Source organism: Hylobates moloch, unplaced genomic scaffold (assembly GCF_009828535.3).
Source record: "Hylobates moloch isolate HMO894 unplaced genomic scaffold, HMol_V3 SCAFFOLD_9, whole genome shotgun sequence".
Lineage (NCBI taxonomy): Eukaryota > Metazoa > Chordata > Mammalia > Primates > Hylobatidae > Hylobates > Hylobates moloch.
The window spans coordinates 25,211,396-25,234,549 of record NW_026652284.1 but is presented as its reverse complement, the minus strand read 5'-3'; the positions used below and the strand labels follow the sequence as shown (position 1 = coordinate 25,234,549).

General features: G+C 52.7%; 1 protein-coding gene across 3 annotated transcripts in view; it reads left to right on the top strand.

Moving 5' to 3' along the window:
* Nucleotides 1–23,154, top strand: part of SLC9A1 (solute carrier family 9 member A1) — an 84,190-nt gene that overhangs the window by 30,376 nt on the left and 30,660 nt on the right. For all 3 annotated transcript variants that reach the window (XM_058444009.1, XM_058444008.1, XM_032759450.2), the window contains exons 2-5: nt 13,312–13,772; nt 17,811–18,061; nt 19,734–19,951; nt 21,771–21,973. In XM_058444009.1, coding sequence (XP_058299992.1) covers nt 13,312–13,772; nt 17,811–18,061; nt 19,734–19,951; nt 21,771–21,973 — 1,133 coding nt within the window. The remainder of the gene's footprint in view (nt 1–13,311; nt 13,773–17,810; nt 18,062–19,733; nt 19,952–21,770; nt 21,974–23,154) is intronic.

Below are 23,154 nucleotides of genomic sequence, written 5' to 3'. Positions count from 1 at the left end.
GGTCTGTTCACATCTAGAAGGCAGAACCGGCAGGGTTTGGTGATGGATTGGATGTCAGGAGTGAGAGGAAGAAAGGAGTCGGGAGAACTCCAAAGTTTAGGGCCTGAGGAGCAGGTTTGGGGACGAGAAAATAAGAATTTCCTGTCAGGAGCACCCAGCTCCTGTGCATTTACCGTTCTGCAGTCCACCCCACACACACGGTAACACACCAGCCTAAGGATGCTCATGCCTCACCCCTCTGGGAAGGCCCCCCATCTTTTCTGCCCCACTCCAGGCTCTGTCCCCTGAGAGTCATTTTCTCTCACTGATCATTTTCTGGCCCTTCTGAGAGGTCAGTAAAATGCCCAAGTGGAGGATGGCTAACACCCCTTCTTCGTGACTGCCCTCAGATGCTGTGAAGCACACAGTAGACCCCATAAAGCTCATTAAGCTACAAGGGATAGAAGGGGCCCCAGTTGCCTCCCAGAGGCTGCTGGTCTCTCTTCCCCACCCAGCCAGTGCCACCTGTGTTTTGTTCTTCCTTTGCAGTCCCCCGCATTCCTTGTAGTGCTGAAAATAGGACACTGTGACTTGCTTTCTGCAGGGCAATTGTCCTGGAAATTGTAGAATTTCTTTTCGTGTTGCTTTCCTACTGCTATCTCTCTATATTCCACCTCTCTGTAGCCAAGTAGGATGAGATTTCAAGCAAGTTGAAGTTACATATAATGAACTTAACACATTGGTAAGCTTCTAAGCTAACTGACTTTCAACTGGAAGCAATACTAAGAACAACAGATATTTGGTATACTCAATTTTTTTTCTCTCAGATTTGCATTTTGCAAGCTCTACTGTACCTCCAGCAAAGAGGAAAGAACAATCTAGCTTTCCCATGGCTCTAAAGTTTCTAGAAATGGAAGCTCTCTTACTGAGCCTCTGCTTCTTTTTTTTTTTTTTTTTTTTTGAGACGGAGTCTCGCTCTGTCACCTAGGCTGGAGTGCAGTGGCGCAATCTCGGCTCACTGCAAGCTCCGCCTCCCGGATTCACACCATTCTCCTGCCTCAGCCTCTCCGAGTAGCTGGGACTACAGGCGCCCGCCACCACGCCCGGCTAATTTTTGTATTTTTGGTAGAGTTGGGGTTTCACCGTGGTCTCGATCTCTTGACCTCGTGATCCGCCTGCCTCGGCCTCCCAAAGTGCTGGGATTACAAGCGTGAGCCACCGCGCCTGGCCGAGCCTCTGCTTCTTCCCCCATCTCTGCCCCACCCCAGGTGTGGGGCAAACTGGTGCCTGGAGCACCTGATACCGTCTGTAAGTCCTGACAGCAGTCTGGCAAGAGGCAAGGACAGGCCAGGGATAGAGATGGAGTGGGGAAGGGAGCACCTGAGCTGGGGAGCCACACACCCGGGACACTGGGAGAGGAAAGGAGGGAGATGGTGGCTTGAAATACAAAATTAGCTGGGCGTGGCATGCACCTGTAATCCCAGCTACTCAGGAGGCTGAGGCAGGAGAATCACTTGAACCCGGGAGGCGGAGGTTGCAGTGAGCCAAGATCATGCCACTGCACTCCAGCCTGGGTGACTGTGCGGGACTCTGTCTCAAAAAAAAAAAAAAAAAAGTTTTTTTTAAGCTCAATAAAAGGGCTGGGCGCGATGGCTCACGCCTGTAATCCCAGCACTTTGGGACGCCAAGGCAGGTGGATCAGCTGAGGTCAGGAGTCCAAGACCAGCCTGGCCAACATAGTGAAACCCCATCTCTACTAAAAACACAAAAATTAGCCAAGCCTGGTGGTGGGCACCTGTAATCCCAGCTACTCGGGAGGGTGAGGCAGGAGGATCACTTGAACCCAGGAGGTGGAGGTTGCAGTGAGCCAAGATCGTGCCATTGCACTCCAACACTCCAGCCTGGGTGACAGAGCGAGACTCCGTCTAAAAAAAAAAAAAGCCCAATAAAAATAAAAAGCAGATAATAATTATACCCACTGCATTAGGGTTGTTGAGAGAATTAAATGAGATGCCTCAGTACTTAGTGCAGTCTCTGCCCCATAGAAGCAGTTGAAGCACAGCATGTGTGATTTACCATTCACACGTAATTTTAAATAACCTATAGATACAGAAAAGTCTTCAGGAATATATACCAAACTTAACGGAAATTCGGTTGTGGGGGAGACTGGTATAGTTGGTAAAGGGGAAGGGGGAGAATCACTGTGAGATGATTGTCCTTATACTTAAACACTTATATGACTGTTAGAAAAAAATTTTAATGGCCATAAGTTTTATTTAAAATCACCAAAGCAATATAATGTATTTCCATTTTGAGAAAATCAAAAGAAACCAGTGTGTAGCATATGGTCACCTATCAGACACCCAGTCCAGCCATGACAGTCTTTGGAGCTTGAGGTCCTACCCCTGCCCCAAGTAAAGCCCACCCCCCGAGCTGCCCCCCACCGCTTCCCCAGGTAACCCCCTCCCCAGGTAAGCACCCCACTGCCTGGCACCTCTCCCTTGCCAGGCACTGTTGGGCCTGTTGGAGCTCTGCCTCTTGTCAACACACACAGGCTGTTTACTGCCAGTCCCAGTCCCTGTCCCCTCCCTCCCCTGTGAGTCATCCTCTGCTTCACTGCATGGGGACTCTTGATCCAGCACCTTTCCTGCAGGGGGAGGGGCAATCTGCTGGAGTGAAATTTATTCAACAAATGTTTATGCAGAGCTTGGATGATTGGGAAGGTCGGGCTGGATACCAAGAGGTGCTGCCCCATCTTGGGGTGGTATAGGGGTTACGGAAATGGGTCCTTGAGACCCAGGGAGAAGGCTGGTGGCGGTAGAACCAGGCTGCAGGCTAAGATGGGGCATTCAGGGCCAGGCTGAAGGTCAGGGGACCCTCTGAGGCCTGCTGTGTCAGCTCAGGCTCCTTGACTCAGTTCCTTCCTTGGTCTGCCCGGGTCAGGCCTGTGTGCCAGCATCTCCTGCACTGTTCACTCTCATTTCCAGGCTGGCTGCAGGCTTCAGGATCCTCAGAAGGCTTTTGAGGTTCCCTCTCCTTTCATTTGTTCACACTCTTCCCCCTTTAGTCACCCACCTTTGAGACCAAACATTCGTCCTACATCCTTCAGGAAGTGTTCATCATTCCCTTAACCCGCTTTTTCTGAGCATCACTTTTTGGGGGCCCAGAGCTGTGTGCTGGGATGCCAGGCTGGCTGAGGCACCGAACGCAGAGCTCCTCAGTTTGGAGGAGCACCTGACTCAGCCTGGGGAGGGCGGGGGTGTGGCTTCAGGAAGGTTTCCCAGAGGAGGTGACATCTGCACTGGGGTTTTCTGTTGTTGTTTGTTTGTTTTTGTTTTTTTGAGATGGAGTCTCACTCTGTCGCCCAGGCTGGGGTGCCCTGGTGCGATCTTTGCTCACTGGAGTGCCGTGGCACGATCTTGGCTCACTGGAGTGCCCTGGCGCGATCTTGGCTCACTGGAGTGCCGTGGCGCGATCTTGGCTCACTGCAACCTGCGCCTGCAGGTTCAAGCAATTCTTATGCCTCACCCTCCTGAGTAGCTGGGACTACAGGCGCACACTCAGCTAATTTTTTGTGTTTTTAGTAGAGAAGGATTTTCACCATGTTGGCCAGGCTAATCTCGAACTCCTGACCTCAGGTGATCCACCCACCTCGGCCTCCCAAAGTGCTGGGATTACAGGTGTGAGCCACTGCGCCTGGCCCTCCACTGAGTTTTTTTTGTTTTGTTTTGTTTTTTTTGAGACGGAGTCTCGCTCTGTCGCCCAGGCTGGAGCACAGTGGCGCAATCTTGGCTCACTGCAAGCTCCGCCTCCCTGGTTCACGCCATTCTCCTGCCTCAGCCTCCCAAGTAGCTGGGACTACAGGCGCCCGCCACCACGCCCGGCTTATTTTTTGTATTTTTAGTAGAGACGGGGTTTCACCATGGTCTCGATCTCCTGACCTCGTGATCCGCCCGCCTCGGCCTCCCAAAGTGCTGGGATTACAGGTGTGAGCCACTGCGCCCGGCCCTCCACTGAGTTTTGAAAGATGGATAGAAGTTCCAGGTGAGGAAGAGTTTCCTGCTGTTTGCTTAGAGGTGGGATTTGGGGATTTCTGGCTACTGGAGTCAAGGAGTTGATGTAGATGGGACAGGTGACAGGAGAAAGGAAGGAGAGAGAGAGGCTATGCGTTGTGAGGGATTTGTAACCCAGTGCCAGGGTTGCTGAGGCTGTAATCCTCTATCACAACATGCCCGCCTCTGGGAACAGCCTCTCTTGCCAGGTCTCTAAGGCAGTTGCTGCTGGCTAAATCACTGCTTATTACTCCAGGGGCCGCCCAGGCCCCCCAGCCTGCCTGACCTCTGTTTTCTCAGTCGTTTCAGTGCACAAGGTGCTCCTGTGTCTAGTCCCTGTTCTCACTTGTTTACAGACAAGAAAATGGAGGTTATTCCGTGGTATAGTGATTTACACAAAGCTCACGGTTACTAAAGGGCAGAGCGGGGTCTGGACCTGGGGTTTTGGCCTCCTTGCACGGTCTTCTCTTTTCCATGACTCAGGTAGTCCAGTGTATGCTGCTTGTGTTTTCTGACAGCTTTTTACCTGCTTTCCCATCCAGACCTGATGTTCCCAGAGGGTGAGACCCTGTCTCTCCAACATAGTAGGACCCCCTGAAATGTGGATTGAAACAAGCAAGAAATAGAAGTGCTGTTTGGAAGAGTGATGGGGAAAGACACAGAGAGAGACTGATTGCCCTGGGTATGGGGAAGGATGCTTGCCCAGGTACTTGGAACAGATTTATTTATGGCTGTTTTTGTGGAGGAGGCATATTTATTGCAGACTTGAATTCTCTTCCTGGTGATCCTGACAAGCTGTTTTCTTTGAAGCAGCATGGCCCAAAGAACTAGCAGTTCAGGGAACTGGGTTCTAATGATGACCCTGCCACTTCCCAGCTAGGTAGCCTTTGACAAGTTACCTCTCTGAACCTGGATTTCTTTATCTGTCAAATTGGGGGTCAGGATGTGAGATGAAATGAGAGGGGGTGTGTATAAGCTCCCTGCACAGAGCCTTGCATCAGATTCTCCAAGTGTCCAGTGTTTGTCTCCTGGGTGCTGGAGAGTTTATCTTTTTTTTTTTTTTTTTGAAATGGAATTTTGCTCTGTTGCCCAGGCTGGAGTGCAGTGGTGTGATCTCGGCTCACTGCAACCTCCGCCTAACAGGTTCAAGTGATTCTCCTGCCTCAGCCTCCTGAGTAGCTGTGATTAGAGGTGCCTGCCACCACACCTGGCTAATTTTTGTATTTTTCATACAGGCGAGATTTCGCCATGTTGGTCACTGTGGTCTAGAACTCCTGACCTCAGGTGATGCACCCGCCTCAGCCTGCCAAAGTACTGGGATTACAGACGTGAGCTGCCACACCCAGCCGGCTGCTACATTTTTTAAAAAGTATTATTTGGTCAGGCACGGTGGCTCACATCTGTAATCCCAGCACTTTGGGAGGCCAAGGTGGGCGAATCACGAGGTCAAGAGATCTAGATCGTCCTGGCCAACGTGGTGAAACCCCATCTCTACTAAAAATACAAAAATTAGCTGGGCATGGTGGTGCACGCCTGTAGTTTAGCTACTCAGGAGGCTGAGGCAGGAGAATTGCTGGAACCCAGGAGGTGGAGGTTGCAGTGAGCCGAGATTGCACCACTGCACTCCAGCCTGGTGACAGAGCGAGACTCCACCTCAAAAAAAAAAAAAGTATTATTCATTGAGTTTCTGCTGTGGGATGGGAGGTTTTTTTTTTTTTTTTGAGATGGAGTCTCACTCTTATTGCCTAGGCTGGTGTACAGTGGCACGATTTTGGCTCACTACAGCGTCCGCCTCTCGAGTTCAAGTGATTCTCCTGCCGTAGCCTGTCCAGGGGCTGGGATTACAGGCACCCACCACCACGCCTGGCTAATTTTTGTATTTTTAATAGAGGAGGGGTTTCGCCATGTTGGCCAGGCTGGTCTCAAACTCCTGACCTCAGGTGATCCACCCACCTCGGCCTCCCAAAGTGCTGAGATTACAGGCGTGAGCCACCGTACCTGGCCGGGAGTTCTAATTAAATTATCTCAAAGTTGCTTTTAATCATCATCATCCCAGTTACAGAGACAAAATGAGACTAAAAGACACATGTACCAGGTATTGTGCTAAGTCTTTTATGTATGCCATATCTTTAATCATATTTAATCTTCACAAGAGCCCTCTTGTTTGGATATTGACAAAAGCTTGGTGAAGTCAGCCTGCCTTCCTATTTATTGTCTTTACTTGTTTTTCTTTCATTCATTACCCACATATCCATCTACTATGTGCAAGGTACTATACTAGACTTTTTAAAGGATACAAACCCTTCTCTTCTGGCAAACTTCTATTGATCCTTCAAAGCCCAATTCAAATGGTCCCTGCTCTGGGAACACCACTTAGTCTTGAAAGTCCAGACCCATCCCCACCTCCTTCTTTCCCATACTTCCCATCTAACAAGTGAAGTTTACTTCATTTTTCTTTCCTTTTTAAATTAGAGATAAGGTCTCACTTTGTCTCCCAGGCTGGAGAGTAGTGGCACCATCATAACTCCCTGCAGTCCCAAACTCCTGGACATAAGCAATCCTCCTGCCTCGTACACCCCCACATCCAGCTAATTATTTTTGTTTTTATTTTTGTAGAGATGGGGTCTCGCTATATTGCCCAGACTGGTCTAAATTCCTAGTCTTAAGTAGTCTTCTCTCTTCAGCCTCCCAAACTGCTGGGGTCAGTTTGCTTCAGTTCACAAATATTTGATGCCTACTCTGTGCTAGAAGCTGGAGACCCACATGAATCTAGACAGTTCCTACCCTCAGGGAGCTTATAGCCCAGTGATGAACACATGCACACCAACAGGTCACAATGATGCAGAGTGAATTGTATTATACTTGGGTTTTAAAGAAAATTATAATAGTAATAGTAGTCACCACCTTTGGCTAACATTGAGTACCATTATTGCTTGGTGCTCTTTATCCTTATCTCCTCTTATACTCCAGAAACCCTCTGAAATAGGCTTTTACATACACAGATGGAGAAACTTTGAGGGGAGGGATGTAAAATAACTTGTCTAAAGCCGCCCAGCAAGTTGTGGCTGGGCTCTGATTAGAACTCAGTTTTCTGACAGTGGGAACATAGGGTGGGGTGGTCAGTGCCACATGTCTTTGTCTCCTCTGCAGTCCTGGCTGTGAACCTGCTGAGGCAGTGGCTGAGTCTGTCATAATGTGACTTTTCTTTCTCCCTGGTCCTCATAGCTGACATTGATGGTAGGAAGAATCAGCCTTGAGGAGAATCAGACGCAAAAGGAGTCAGAGCCCTCCCGGACCCATGGGTCCTCCAGCCCGGTGGACACCAGGGCTGAGTGCAGATCAGCCAGGCAGGGGCTGAACAGTCTGAATAATTATCACTTCTTGCCCTGCAAGTTTGGTAGAAATGATTGACCCCTCCTGGCTGAGTTAACTCAGGAGGGCTTCCTGGAGAGGGCAGCCTTAGAAGATAGGAAGGATTTCATGAAGTCTTTACTAGGCCACTAGAGTAGAAGGGGAGCAGGGGGAGACTTCCTGGAGGAGAGCTCATGGAAAGAAAAACCTACCTTGGGCCTCTTTAGTCCTAGGCTCACACACCCCTTAGAAACAAAGTAAGAATAAAGCCAGGGATAATACAGTGAGTGGCCAAGAACACAGACTCTGGAGCCAGACTACCTGGGTTTGAATCCCAGTTACCAGCTATGTGACTTTGATCAAGTTGCTTAACCATTGTGTGCTTCAGTTTCCTCATCTGTAAAATAAGGGGATGGTAATTGTGACTTCCCAGAACTGTGGTGAAGAGCAAACGGGTTAAGAGTGTGCTGCTGTAAACTGTAGAGTGCTGGGCTTTCATTGGGAAGTATTACCTTTCATTGCTGCAGTTGAGACTGGTTGCTGGGGCAGTTGAAGAGGGAGTTAAAGAAATGGAATCGTTGTGCAACTAGGAATCCCTTGGGACCTGGCCGAGTTGCAGCCCCAGAGCAGTCCTCAGGCCTGGAAGTAGGGCGACAGAGCCCTCAGTGTGCCCCTGGGTCCCTGGTGACCTGGCACTATGGGCCAAAGAGACCCCTCTTCCCAGCACTCCCCTCTGACTTCCCAGGCCAGAGGAGGGTTGCGGGAAGGGGGATCAGGCATGCCTGGTCACCCTGGCAACCCAGGGTGATGTGGGACAGCCTTGCCTGCTCCACTGAGCCAGTCTCAGCAGATGGGGACCATCCGAGGAGATATAAATAAAACATTCTTGTGGTGCAGAGCAGCTGCAGGGGGCTGGGAGCTTCCATCAATTGGAAGTTTGGTGAGGTATCTGCTCAGCAAGAGTGTGTGTGTGTGTGTGTGTGTGTGTGTGTGTGTGTGTGTGTGTGTGTGTTCGTTCCAGCTACCACCTACACTAGATAGGTTGAAAAACACTTCTCCCATCCCCCAGCCTCTTCTAAAAGGAGAGCCAACTCTGAACTGTGTCAGAAGGTTTGGCCTGTGGCTGTGCTTGGAGATGCCGAATTCCACACTTCCATGCCTCCTTGTTCTGGGAGGACTGGACGTCCTCGAAGGAGGCTGTGTGGCTTGTGCAGACCACGGGGCTTGGAGTGTCACAGATTGCTGGGGTAGAACTGGACATGTGATCATTGACGGGTCGCTGGCTGTCTGTCTCCGTTTCCCTGACTGTATAATGGAGAATTTAGATGCTCTCCAAGATCCATTCCAGCTCTCACGTCTCTGGTTCTTACTCTAACTGCCTCTTCCCACCCCTGATTTCACCCTGGTGACATCACTGCTGCTGCATGTTTGGGCCCTGAAAGTTTTGCCTCATCTCTTGGCATCCTGGGATCTTGCCTCCATGCAGGGCTTTTGTCAGGGTACCAGGGGCCCCAGCCATCCTTCTGTGCCCCTTTCACCACACTGGGTGTCAGCAAGCGTCCTACACTTTGTGGGGACTCTGTAGGGATGCAGAGTGAGCGCGGTTGGTGGAGTCAGGGCATTAGGAGAGGGACAGGCCAGCGCAGGTCCGGGGGTTGCTTCCCACTTCCCTGAGCCGTTGCTCCTGAAGGAGCCTCCTCTTGATGACAGAATCCCTTCCTCCCCCAGCCCTAGAAGCACTTTCCAGTAATGTGCCACCTACCCACGGGCAGGGAGCCAAGAGTGGATCTCAGACCTTTCTCCTCAGCCTGGCCCGGCCCAGCCCTCCCCTCGGGCCCAGAGAGCCCATCAGGGCCTAGAGCTCCTTCAGCTCACTGAGCGCCAGAGACAAAACAGGAAAGCCGGGGAAACCAGTTCCAGGAACGTGGCTGCAGCCCCAGGTACCCTGGAGCTGGCTGAAGGAGAAGGAGGTCGCTGCGCTGTAGTCAGGAGGCCCGGGACCCGGTCCTGGTTGGCCTGGCTGAGTGCATGCAGCCTCCTCTCAGAGCTAGTTTTTCTTGTGTTCAGTAGGAATGCCAGCTCTCCTTTCACCTGGTCATAGAGGCTCCAAGGACTGGAATAGCATGGCCTTCCCCATCAGCTGCTCCCGGAGCTTCAGAGTCTGAGTCACCTCAATGTCCCCCGTGTCCAATATGGCCCGGCTCGGAGAAAAAACCGAGCTTTGAGTAAAGAATTAATCAGCGCTCTCTGCTGCGGGTTTGAGACAGCTAAGCTGGAATAGAGGTCCTCCCTTAGACACTAGGGAAGCGGCATAACCTTGCTGAGCCTCAGCTTTGTCTTCTGCAAAATGGAGGCAATACCTATCCCAAGGGCTGTGGTGGGGACTGAATGAGATGGTGCGTGCCAGGCTCCCAGCATGGTTCTGGCTCATGGGATGCCCTCAGACCTGAGGAGCCATCTTCATGTTGCTGCTCTTGGCTTGTTTCACATGCCTGCCCCCTCCCCAGGCAGGAGCTGTGGCCAACTCTTCTCTGGGTCTCCCAGGCACTGTCTGGCGATTTATGGGGCCAGGAAAGCTCTGTGGATTGGGCTGATGGCACAGAGTGAGGGTAGGAGGCATTTTTAGAGCCTGACCCCTTAGGTGGAGGTGGAAGCCATCATCTGCCTACCCTGAACTATCTCTTTAGACTCTGCCTTCTCTTAAGGCAGCTCTTGGTGCTAACGCCAGGACAGGGGCAGGGAGGCTGTGGAGGGGGGCTCAGCATGCAGCTGGCTGGAGCTGGACTTCTGGCCTTGGGAAGGTGCTTTCTGGCCCCTGCCTGTAGGAGCTCTGCTCCCCTAAATCTTCATCCTGCTTATCTCCCCTTCGCTGTGCCTGTCTCCCCTCCAGCACACTGCAGGTCTTTGGGGTGTGGTGCCATTGTCTTGTCTCAGCTGCTTCTGCCTGGGTTGTCTGACTGATCTCATTGGATGCCAGGAAGAGAGAGAGGAACCTGGGAGATGACTGTGGATTGAAGGTTATGAGAGAGGGAGGCACCAGAATATTCCTGCCCTAACCTGGGCAGACAGGTGGTGGTCAGGGAATGCTTCCTGGAGGAGGAGGCAGGCAGAGGATATGGTGTCAGCCACATACGGTGGGGGTAGAAGTAGAAGAATGATTTCTAGAGAGAGGAACTAGACTAGGTGAAGGTTGGCAGGCAAAAGAGGATGTGGCTCATATGGGGCAATTGCAAGGAATTTGGCAAGGCTGAAACCTAAGAGTTGACAGTGGGGAGAATGGGACATGAGGCAAGACCAGATGACAGAGGCAGTGCTGAAAATGTGGGCTTTATCCTCTGCAGCAGGAGAGGCTTGGGTCCAACATGACTAGCCCTTCCCAGTGGACCAGGCAGCTACACACTGGATGTTGACTGGTGGACAGTACAAAGACTGGGGGACTTTTCAGCAAAAGGGGTGATTTTGGAATTATTTTCCCTTTTATTGATGTGGGAAGTAGATGAACAAAAAGCGACTTTTGGTCGTATCTATTTTGAAGTCAGGAGAATGCACACGGTGCCTTCGAGGTCTTCTTGGCCTAGGATGGAGACGTCTTTTTTTCCCAATGTGTTTTGGGTGTCTTCAGGGTGCTTGGCACTGTGCCAGGATTCTGGGCCTGGATAGTGTTCAGTGTGTGAACTTTTTTTTTTCCTTTTTTTTTTTTTGAGATGGAGTCTTGCTCTGTTGCCCAGGCTGGAGTGCAGTGGCGTGATCTCGGCTGGAGTTCAGTGGTGTGATCTCGGCTCACTGCAACTTCCACCTCTCATGTTCAAGCAATTCTCCTGTCTCAGCCTCCCAAGTAGCTGGGACTACAGGCGCCCGCCACCACGCCTGGCCAATTTTTATATTTTTAGTAGAGACAGGGTTTCACCATATTGGTCAGGCTGGTCTTGAATTCCTGACTTCAGGTGATCCACCCACCTTGGCCTCCCAAAGTGCTGGGATTACAGGCGTCCGCCACCACGCCCGGCTAATTTTTTGTATTTTTAGTAGAGACAGGGTTTCACCGTGGTCTCGATCTCCTGACCTCGTGATCCGCCCGCCTCGGCCTCCCAAAGTGCTGGGATTACAGGCGTGAGCCACCGTGCCCAGCCAGCAGTGTGAACTTTGACTTGTTACTGTACTAGCACTGCCCAGATTCCTACCTGAGAGTAGGAAGGGCTTTGGGCATGGAGAGGGAAGTTCCTCCTCTGTCCCAAGGATCTCGAGAGTAAGTAATGAGAGCAGAGGCCTGGCCAGGCATGCAGGTTATCGGAAATCTTGAGTGATGTCCCAGCCCTGTGTATTTTCAAGTCAGCCGATATTTGTTGAGCTCCTCTTGTGTCCTAGCCCTGGGTGTATAATGATGAGCAGTTATGGGATCTGCCTGCACAGAGCTTGCAAGATAGGGAAGGGCAGGAGAGAGAGCTTTGCTTTCTTTTTTTTTTTTTTTTTTTTTTTTTTTGGAGGCTGGGCTCAAGTGATCTTCCTGCCTCAGCCCTCCTGACTAGCTGAGACTACAGGCACATGCCATGCCCAGCTATTTTTTTTTAAGTGGAAATGAGGTCTCCTACGTTGTACAAGCTGGTGTCAAATTATTGGCCTCAAGTGATCCTCCCACCTCAGCCTCCTAAAGTGCTGGAATACAGGCATGAGTCACCATGCCAGGCCAGAGAGAGCTTTCCTCTTGAGCAAAGGGTCATACCCTCTTGGCTATGCCAACCCTGGGAGCATAGTACCCAACATACAACTAGATGCTCAGATTTTTTCCACCTACTTTCCTACCCCAAAACAAAACAAACAAGTAAACCACTCACAGGAGCTCAGGGTTCTCTGGCCATACCTGGTATTGAGGGAGGCCCTCTCATGGGGATTTTTGCTACTTCTCAGCTCTGGGTTTGGAGCCTCAAGGAGGACTACAGTAGAGTGGCCTGCTGCTGGCCAGTACACGGCCTGGGGGGATGACTGGCGGGTCCCAGGCAGAGGGGTGTGTGAGGAGGCCTTGATGGGAGGGAAGGATAGGAGAGCTTGAATTACAGAACTGTGCAGTTTGATGGGAACTGGGGCATCAGACCTGTGTTCTATTCTGGTTCTGCTCCCCATTTGCTGTGTGACTTTGGGCAAGTCCCTTCCCTTTTCTGAGCCTTAGTTGCTCCATCTTTAAAGTGGGTAGCATTGAGCTAGAAGCGGCATAGCAAATAGATTTTATCTCACCTGCCAAAGCTGGTTGCCATTGACACCCTTGAGCTGTGTCTCGAGCAGCTGCCTGGACTCAGTTGGAAAGCCCGCTGTTTTGCAGGTTTGCAGACCCCAGGCCTTATTATCCCCAAGTTCCTTCCCACGCTGGTATTCTTAGATTCTTCTGTGCTTTCTTCTGTCTCCTATGCCACTCCCCACCAGCTGGTTGTCTGCCTTCTGCTTAAACAGCTCCGTGATGGGGAACTACCATCTTCCCTCAGACAGAATTGTTAGATTGTTATTCCTCAGGTTGAGCTCAGATCTGCCTCCCTGAACTTGTGCCTGGAATAATGCCTTGGGTTCAGGCGTAGGTGATGCCCGTAGGTACTTGGCACGTCAGTAATCAATTTATAATTTCTGCCTTCTGGAGGCATATAGAACTGCTGCTTTCTAACACTTTATGACAGCGACAGAGATAGCATGTATATATCCTTTGAAAAAAGTGCTTTAAAAACACTGTCACTTGGTTTATGATGGCAAACCTGTGAAGCTAGCATTGTCCCTTCCACTTTACAGGCGAGGAAGTGGAGGCTCAGAGAGTTAACAGAGCAGCCCTCTGAGACCCAGCCTGTGCACCTCTCGCCAGCTGCGCTCCTCATCCCCGGCCCGTCCCCAACCTTCTATTCTCCTGGCTCCTCCGAAAGCCCACGGCCTCCCGTTCTCTCACCCTCCGCAGGTTTCCACGTGATCCCCACTATCTCAAGCATCGTCCCGGAGAGCTGCCTGCTGATCGTGGTGGGGCTGCTGGTGGGGGGCCTGATCAAGGGTGTAGGCGAGACACCCCCCTTCCTGCAGTCCGACGTCTTCTTCCTCTTCCTGCTGCCGCCCATCATCCTGGACGCGGGCTACTTCCTGCCACTGCGGCAGTTCACGGAAAACCTGGGCACCATCCTGATCTTTGCCGTGGTGGGCACGCTGTGGAACGCCTTCTTCCTGGGCGGCCTCATGTACGCCGTGTGCCTGGTGGGCGGTGAACAGATCAACAACATCGGCCTCCTGGACAACCTGCTCTTCGGCAGCATCATCTCGGCCGTGGACCCCGTGGCGGTTCTGGCTGTCTTTGAGGAAATTCACATCAATGAGCTGCTGCACATCCTTGTTTTTGGGGAGTCCTTGCTCAATGACGCCGTCACTGTGGTGAGGAGGCCAGGGGCCATGCCCATGTCCAAACGGTACAAACCCGAATCCAGGCCCACCAGTGAATCCCTCATCCGCCCGCTAATAACAGTAATAAAAACAGCTGAGGCCCATTCCCGCCCCCTGTGTGCCAGGCACCGTGCTGAGCCCTTCGGCATGGATTAGCTCATTTAAGTCCTCACGGCTGCCTTAGGAGGTGCTTATTATTCTCATTTTCCAGGGGAGACACAGGCCCAAAGAAGTTAAATAACCTGTTGGAGTATGAACCAGTTTGTGATTGAACCAGGTCTGTCTGACTCCAGGGCCTAAGCTCTTGGATTTGCTAGGTTATATGCTCCCTCCTTGACTTGCTTTTTGTTTTTTTAGAGACAGGGTCTTGCCCTGTCTTCTAGGCTGGTGAAATGGTACAGTCATAACTCACTGCAGCCTCAAATACCTGGGACTGAGATCCTCTTGCCTCAGCCTTCCAAGTGGCTAGGACTACAGGCATGCACCACCACACCTGGCTAATTTTTTAAATTTTTTGTGGACATGGGGTTTGACCATGTTGCCCAGGCTGGTCTCGAACTCTTGGCCTCAAACGATCCTCCTGCCTCGGCCTCCCAAAGTGCTGAGATTACAGACCTGAGCCAACAAGCCTGGCCCTTCACTTGCATTTTGATGTGATCTTGGGCAAATTACTTATACTCTCTGTGCCTCAGTTCGCTCTTCACAGACCATATCATCTGTGAGGGGCCTTTCGGCTCTCGTGTTGGCTATATCTTAAGTTAGAATTCGGTTTGTGCACAGTTTTTGGGCAGAGATTATGGAAAGGGGCCTTGTCTCCAAAACATCTAGAAGGTGATAAGTAAAATAAGTTGGCCACTTGCTTGCTGTGTGACCTTAAGCAAATGCTATACCTCTGTGGCCCTCACCTTTTTTTTTTTTTTTTTTGAGACGGAGTCTTGCTGTGTCTCCCAGACAGGAGTGCAGTGATGCAATCTCAGCTCACTGCAACCTCCGCCTCCCAGGTTCAAGCAATTCTCCTGCCTCAGCCTCCCAAGTAGCTGGGATTACAGATGTGTGTCACCATGCCCAGCTAATTTTTGTGTTTTTAGTAGAGACTGGGTTTCGCCATGTTGGCCAGGCTAATCTCGAACTCCTGACCTCAGGTGATCCGCCCACCTCAGCCTCCAAAAGTGCTGGGATTACAGGCGTGAGCCGCCGCGCCCAGCCGGTTTCACCTTTGATAGCTGCAAAGTGGCAGAGGATTAGTGCTTTCCTCCAGGGTCTGCACTTGGTGGCACCATATACACCTGCACATGCCCTTGCTCCCAGCTGGTTTCCTTGGGAAACAGATGTGTGTGTGTGCATACTCACGTTGTGTTGTGAGAACACTCCCACCCCCTCCTGAGCTGTCCCCCTCAGAGCAGCTGCACACACACGAAAGCTCAAGGGCACGTGTGCATGCCCAGGCCATGACTCCCTCCTCTGCAGCCCCAGCCTTCAGGAAGCAGCACCTCAGAAGTAGAGACAGACTGTGGTGTTCAGCTGCTGGCAGCCTCGGCTTCCTGTTCCTCCCCCGCCTCCTCATGGGGCTGGGTAGAATAGCAGCCTGACCTGAGCAGGCAGCCCTCCGTCCTGGCCTCCTCTAGCACTAGCTCTTGCCCAGGGTTACCACATGAGCCTCAGTTTCCCCATCTGTGACACACGGATTGCAGTACTCAGCCTGTCATCCTCCCAGGCTTCTTACAGGGTTACTTACATTAGTGAGTCACACTAATGTCTGTGAAGCCAGTGGGTGCCAAAGATAAAGCCCTCTCCAGTGGGATCTGGGTGTTGGGGTTCAGGTGAGCACTGCTGTGGAGCTTGAGGCATGGTTGCATCAAGCCGGTAACAGACCCAGCCATTTGTGGACCCACAGTCGTGTCTCCCAAAGGCAGTGGCAGCGGTGGTAGTGATTGCTGGTGTTCGCTGGGTGCTTCCTGTCTGAATGTGTATTGCCTCATTTTTATTTATTTATTTAGAGACAGAGTCTCCTGTCACACAGACAGTGTCGCCCAGGAGTGCAGTGGCACAATCATAGCTCATTGCACCCTCAAACTCCTCAAATGATCCTCCCCTCTTAGCCTCCCGAGTAGCTGGGACTGCAGGTGCTGGCCATCACACCCAGCTAATTTATTTATTTGTTTATTTATTTTGTAAATATGGGGTCTCATTATGTTGCCTGGGCTGGTCTCAAGCTCCCGGGCACAAGCGATGCTCCCTTCTTGGCCTCCCAAAGTGCTGAGATTACAGGTGTGAGCCACTATGCCTGGCCTGTATTGCTTCATTTAATCTATACAGTAACTCCATGAGGTTGACACGGTTATATTCCAATTTCTTTGAGGTGAGGAAACTGAGGAACGGAGAGGTTACATAAGCCTGATACATGATACAGCTGAGGTTCAAATCCTTAGTCTGAGTCCAAAGCCCAAGTGCTTACTACTGTGTTACTCTGCTTCTCTATAGTTCCAGGGGTAATAGCACCAGGCCAGAAAGGAGGACTTTCCCCTCTGTGCCCACTCCATGGGCCCATGTGGTAGACCATGAGGACCCATGAATCCCCTCAGGCCAGGAATGAGTTTAGGTAGCCCACAGCTGAACACGCACCTGCTAAGAGGCTCTCTGCCGCTGGGGCCCTGTCCTATCCCCCAGACGGCTGGGGCCAGGCAGCACCAGGCCTGGCCAGTGCTCTGCATCTCCCCTTGCTGCCTGGCCCAAGTCAGGTCTTTCTGGAGCTCTCGGCGTGAGTATGAGTGCCCCATTTCCCAGAGAGTAAAGCCAGAGGCTGACCCTGAGCTGCCTGGTCTCAGGTCTGTGCCCTAGACAGGTCACTCCTCACAGTCCATTCCTCCTGCTCCAGGTCCTGGGGGCTTCGGAGGGTTCCCTGTCATGGATCCTCAAGTCCTTCCCTCCCTTCCCCCAGGCCTGGAAACTCCCTGCTCCTTCCTGGCAGAGCTGTCTAGGACAGACTTGAGTAAGCCAGGCAGCTCAGGGACCTAGCAGTAGGAGGGTAGACCCTCAAAGCTGAGCCTGCTGGGGAGGCCTCAGCCATGGCTGTCAGGGAACAAGTTCTGGGCCCGGTTCTTCTGCTCCTGGGCTGGGGGCCCCCTGGCATGTTGTTTTACCACTGTGAGCCTCGGTTTAGCAAAGGAGCATCCTTGACCCACCTGCCTCACATGGTTGTTGAGTGTCGATTCAGATAAAGACCATCAAAAGGCTTTACAGTGTATGAAGTGCCACCTAAACGTCTGATGGTAGTGTTGCAATGACCATCTATTGCCCAGTCCAGGAGACAGGGACGCCTTAGCCTCTGATTCCATAGCATCTGCACTTGGCTGTTCATTGCAACCCCTGGGGTGCTTGTTACATAGAGAATTCTTGGCCCTATCCCAGAGAGTCCAAGTCCAGTATGGCCTGAACATGTGTATTTTCAGAAAGCTCCAGAGGTTGAGAAATCACATTCTAGTTCATTGTGTGAACGTCCCTTTTTTGTGCTGAAGGAGGGACTGAAACCCAGTGATGGGCATGACATGCCCAAGGTCAGGCAATGAGAGGCAGACTTGATAGCACCAGGTGTGGCTAACAGTGCATCAGGTAAGGCTCCGAGCACTGAATTCACTGATTTAGTCCTCACAGCAGTCCTAAGATTTGGCATTCTTATCCTCATTTTATAGACAGGAAAACTGAAACACAGGGAGATGAGTTTGCTTCCTGTACACAGCTCAGGAGTGGCAGAGCCAGGATTCCAGTCCAGGCAGTTTGGCTTCAGGGTCTTCACAGAGCTTCCCAGGGCCCACCCTTCACCAGTGTGGCACGTGGCCGGCCCAGAGCAAGCCCCTCAGCCCCAGGCTGAGGTTTTGAGCACCTGCTTGGCACTAGGGTTTCTCTGCTACCGTGTGGCCTCTTCTTGTGGCCATGGTTAACGGAGGGGACTGGATCGCCCTGGGTGGACCCCAGGGGGCCGTGGGGCCAGGGCCCTCTCCTCCCACCCACCAGCCTGCACATCCTCCCCAGGTCCTGTATCACCTGTTTGAGGAGTTTGCCAACTACGAACACGTGGGCATTGTGGACATCTTCCTCGGCTTCCTGAGCTTCTTCGTGGTGGCCCTGGGCGGGGTGTTTGTGGGCGTGGTCTACGGGGTCATCGCAGCCTTCACCTCCCGATTTACCTCCCACATCCGCGTCATCGAGCCGCTCTTCGTCTTCCTCTACAGCTACATGGCCTACTTGTCAGCCGAGCTCTTCCACCTGTCAGGCATCATGGCGTGAGTCTGCGTGCAGCAGGCAGTGGGCTTGGCGGGGTGGGGGTGGGGGCTGCCAGCTTGGATTCCCCAAGCTCGTAGGGTCACGGAGCTCCCAGGGCCCAGCCTTGAGCTCCAGGGATGAGACATGAGCTCCAGGCTCCAGACCTGCTTGGTAGCCATTTAAATGGCCAAGGGCATGTGGCTTCCTAGAAGAGGAGCCCTTCTGCAGCGCCCCCTGGGGTCCAGGAATCTGGAGAGGGCATTTCAGGCTATGAGCAAATGATGCAAGAGTGACCTGCATGAGGGCAAGCCCAGGGTATAGGAGAGCAGAGCCTTGGAAGCCACTAAGCTTCAGGTTGAAGAAAGCCACAGCCCTGCTACTTCAGTGTCTCGAGGGGAGTCCCCTCAGCAGCCCCAGTAGGAGGCTCACCAGGCTTGAGTCCTGGCGGTCCTGAGGTCTCCGCCAAGTCTGGAAATGGGGAGAATGGGATGTGGAGAGGCAGTGAGGGGTGAAGGTGTTCCAGTGCTGAGGCAAGGCAGAACTGGGGTTCAGGGCCCCTGACTCCCAGGAGCAGAGCCTGGGTGTGAGCGCTGGGCTGGGAGGACTCCGAGCTCCAAGCAGCTGCTTGGAACACAGCTCCCTGTGGAGACCCCTGTGTAATGGCAGATGCCACCCTTGAGGGGAATGAACCCAGAAGACCATGGGTCTGTGTCATTGACTCCTGTTGGGTCAAGAGGCAGTGTGGCATTGGGGCAAAGGTGCAGGCTTTGGAGTTGGGCACAGTGTGGTTTGTGTGTCTTGGCTTTGCTGCCCGCAGGCAGCATGACAGGGGACAGGTGACTATTTCTCTTAGCATAAGATCTCTCATTTTTTTTTTATTTGAGATGGGGTCCCACTCTTGTCACCCAGGCTGGAATGCCGTGGCATGATCTCAGCTCACTGCAGCCTCCCCCGTCTGGGTTCGAGATTCTCCCACCTCAGCCTCTCAATTAGGTGGGATTACAGGTGCCCACCACCGCACCTGGCTAATTTTTGTATTTTTAGAAGATACTGGGTTTCACCACATTGGCCAAGCTGGTCTCGAACTCCTGGCCTCGAGTGATCCACCTTTGTCGGTCTCCCAAAGTACTGGGATTACAGGCGTGAGCCACTGTGCCCAGCCAAGATCACTCATTTTAAAAATGGAGGAATAGGGCCGGGCACGGTGGCTCACGCCTGTAATCCCAGCACTTGGGGAGGCCGAGGTGGGTGGATCACAAGGTCAAGAGTTCAAGACGAGCCTGGCCAAGATGGTGAAACCCCATCTGTACTAAAAATACAAAAAAATTAGCCAGGCATGGTGGTGGGCACGTGTAATCCCAGCCATTCGGGAGGCTGAGGCAGAGAATTGCTTAAACCCGGGAGGCGGAGGTTGCAGTGAGCCGACATCGCGCTACTGCACTCCAGCCTGGGCGACAGAGTGAGACTCGTCTCAAAAAAAAAAAGAAAAAAAAAATAGAGGAATACACCGTGTCTGTAGGGTTGATGTGAGCATGAGTGGCAACAGGGTGTAAAGCACGCAGCGGGCCCCTGGCCCATAGAGGAGCTTGGAACACGGGCAGCTTGGTCGTGGCCCCATTGCCCCTGGCAGTGGAGGGGCTCGGGCAGGTGCAGCTCAACACGGAGCCCTGACCCCGCTCTCTCCTGCTTCAGGCTCATAGCCTCGGGAGTGGTAATGCGCCCCTATGTGGAGGCCAACATCTCCCACAAGTCCCACACCACCATCAAATACTTCCTGAAGATGTGGAGCAGCGTCAGCGAGACCCTCATCTTCATCTTCCTCGGCGTCTCCACGGTGGCCGGCTCCCACCATTGGAACTGGACCTTCGTCATCAGCACCCTGCTCTTCTGCCTCATCGCCCGCGTGCTGGGTGAGGGCCAGGGCTGGGGCGGGGTGGGGGGTGGGCTGTGGTGCTGTGTGTGTGGTGTGTGCAGTGCCCTATGTGGAAGGGCCAGGCTATGTGGTGTGTGCGTGCGGTGCAGTGTAAAAGTATGTGGAGGGGCTGGGCTGTGGTGTGTGTGTGTGTGTATGCATATTGCATGTGTGGTGTGTGTAGTGCATTGTGGGGGGGGCTGGATGTGTGTGTATGGTGTGTGTGTAGTGTGTGGAGGGCTTGGGGGTGTGTGTGTGTAGTATGTTGTGTGGAGGGCTTTGTGTGTTGTGTGGAGGGGTTGGGCTGTGGTGCAGTGTGTGTATAGTTGTGTTTGTGGAGGGCTGGTGTTGTGTGGTGTGTGGAGGCGTTAGTGTGTGTGAAGGGCTGGTGTGTGTGTGTTGGAGGATGGTGTGTGTGTGGAGGGCTGGTGGGTTGTGTGGGTGTGTGTGTGTGGGTAGGAGGGCTGTGTTGGGTTTGGAGGGTGTGTGTTGTGTGGGAGGGGTTGTTTGGTGGGTGTGAGGGTGTGTGTTGTTGAGGGCTGTGGGTGTTCTGTGGATAGGGCTGGTGTGTGTGGAGGGCTGGTGGGAGGGCTTGGTGTGTCTGGGGGTGTGGGTTGGTATGTTGTTGGAGGGCTGGTGTGTGTCTGTGAGGGGCTGGGTGTGTGGAGGGCTGGTGTGTGTGTGTGGAGGGCTGGGTGTGTTGGGGCTGGGTGGGGTGTGTGTGTGGAGGGGCTGGGGGTGTGTGTGTGTGTGGAGGGGCTGGGGGTGTGTGTGTGTGTGTGGAGGGGCTGGGTGTGTGTGTGTGTGTGTGTGTGTGTGTGGAGGGGCTGGGGGTGTGTGTGTGATGAAGTTTGTGGGTGCAGGCTTCCTGCCTGCTCCCAGCACAGCTGGACAGGAGGGACTTCCCTTTTCCATGATGGGCCCTTCAGCAGGAAGAAGCCTGTGTCACAGCAAGGCTGTGGTCTCTGGAGACAGAGTCAGGCTGTGTCAAAGTGAGGGGGCCCTGAGACTCTGAGCCTGTGGCTGTCCTGATGAGGGGCCTGAGGCCTACAGAACCCAGGTCTGTGACTCTGAGCTGAGTGCTCTCTGCACCGTCTCAAGACAGGTGACGTGAGCACGTGCCGAATCGCGTGCAGAGCCACGTGCAGTCCTCCAAACCTATGCAGCAGGCCGGGACACACGTGGGGACCAGGCCCCAGGTGCATGGGTTCCACTCACATGTGCCCCACATGCCTCACCCCAGCGCCTCAGTCGCCTCCTCCCTGGATCTCTCGCTTCCTCTCTGAGGGTTAGGCCCGTGCCCCCAAGCCTGGCAGGACCTCACATTTATTTGGTGCACTTTTGAAATCCCCTTTGTTCCTGAGCCTCATCCTCCAGGGATTCTAGTTCTGTGGGTGGAGGTTGGGCCCAGCCCTCTGCATTTTTTATGCTTTATTATGGAAAATTTCGAGTACTTAGAAAAGTAGAGAGAATAGGATCATGACCCCCCATGTACCCATCACATTTAACAAGTATTGACCTGTGACCCATCTTGTTTGATCTTTTCTCCCTCTTCCTGCCCCCAGCCCTCCAGCCACTGGAGGCCTCCATGGTGTCTCTAAAGCACATCCAGGTTGGGGAAGTCCCTTAAGGATCCACCCAGCTCTTGGATTGAGGGGTTCAGGGCACTCTGGGCTGAGGGACCCAGGAATTGAGTGAGTGGGGTGGGTTTAGTAATGGAGACTTCCTGGATGCACAGAGAAATCACTGATGCAGAAGCCAGGAGGGACTGGGGACAGCCCGACCTGACCCTCATCACCCCCTGCCCTCCCCTGCAGGGGTGCTGGGCCTGACCTGGTTCATCAACAAGTTCCGTATCGTGAAGCTGACCCCCAAGGACCAGTTCATCATCGCCTATGGGGGCCTGCGAGGGGCCATCGCCTTCTCTCTGGGCTACCTCCTGGACAAGAAGCACTTCCCCATGTGTGACCTCTTCCTCACTGCCATCATCACCGTCATCTTCTTCACCGTCTTTGTGCAGGTGCTGGGCCAGGGCAGGGCAGGCCCTTGCCTTGGGGACCCTCACACTGTTCCCGTGGAAAGAGAGGAAAGCGTGTGATTTGAAATGCGATTCTAGTCCCAGCTCCACCACTAACTTGCTGTGTGACCTTGGGCAAGCCACTCCCCCTTTCTGGGCCTCAGTTCCTTCAATCGCGAAGTGAGAATTGTGATGAGTCATTGCAGAGTGACTGATCAGAATGTAAAGGAACCAGAATGCTGCCCAACTTAATTTGGAACTCATAGAGCATTAAGAGAAGTGGGTACTGGCTGGGCACGGTGACTCATGCCTGTAATCCCAGCACTTTGGGAGGCTGAGGGGGGTGGATCACCTGAGGTCAGGAGTTTGAGACCAGCCTGACCAACATGGTGAAACCCCGTTTCTACTAAAAATACAAAATTAGTGGGCATGGTGATGCATGCCTGTAATCCCAGCTACTTGGGAGGCTGAGGCAGGAGAATCACTTGAACCCAGGAGGTGGAGGTTGCAGTGAGCTGAGATCGCGCCATTGCACTCCAGCCTGGGCAACAAGAGTGAAATTCCATCTCAAAAAAAAAAAAAAAAGAGAAGTGGGTACAGTCAACAGGCCCAAGATCTCTCTTTGCTACTAACTCATTGTAGGGCTTTAGGCAAGAGATTTCATATCTTAGGGTCTCAGTTTCTGCATCTGTAAAATGGGAATAATATCACAGCCTGGGGAACTGGAAAGGGCCATGAGCCAGGCAGCAGGAGGCCTGGAGTCAGCCCTAGCTCTGTGTTGGTGTCTGTTTGACCCTAAGAAAGACCCCCACCCTTCTCTGGGTCTCAGTTCCCATCTGTAAAGTGAGGGAACCAGGCGAGATGATTCCCAAGAATCCTTCCAGCCTGCTGCTCAGTGATTTCTGTGCATTTAAACGGCTCACGCTTAGCTGAGAGCCACTCTCCTGCCTAAGGTCCCCAAGGAAGCCCAGCCTGTGATGGTGCAAATTGCTCTGCCTTACCTGACTTTGCCTGACCTTGGGCAAATGAAAAACACTCTGTCTGAGCCTCCATTTCTTTACCATCCCTTCTGTCTTTTCTGGGCACTGATACTCAAAAAGCCGTAGATGGGGTACATCTTTGCATTCTCTTGAGAAAAAAAAATAGGGGAAACCTGGGGCTGGGCTTATTTTCTGTCCTTTAAA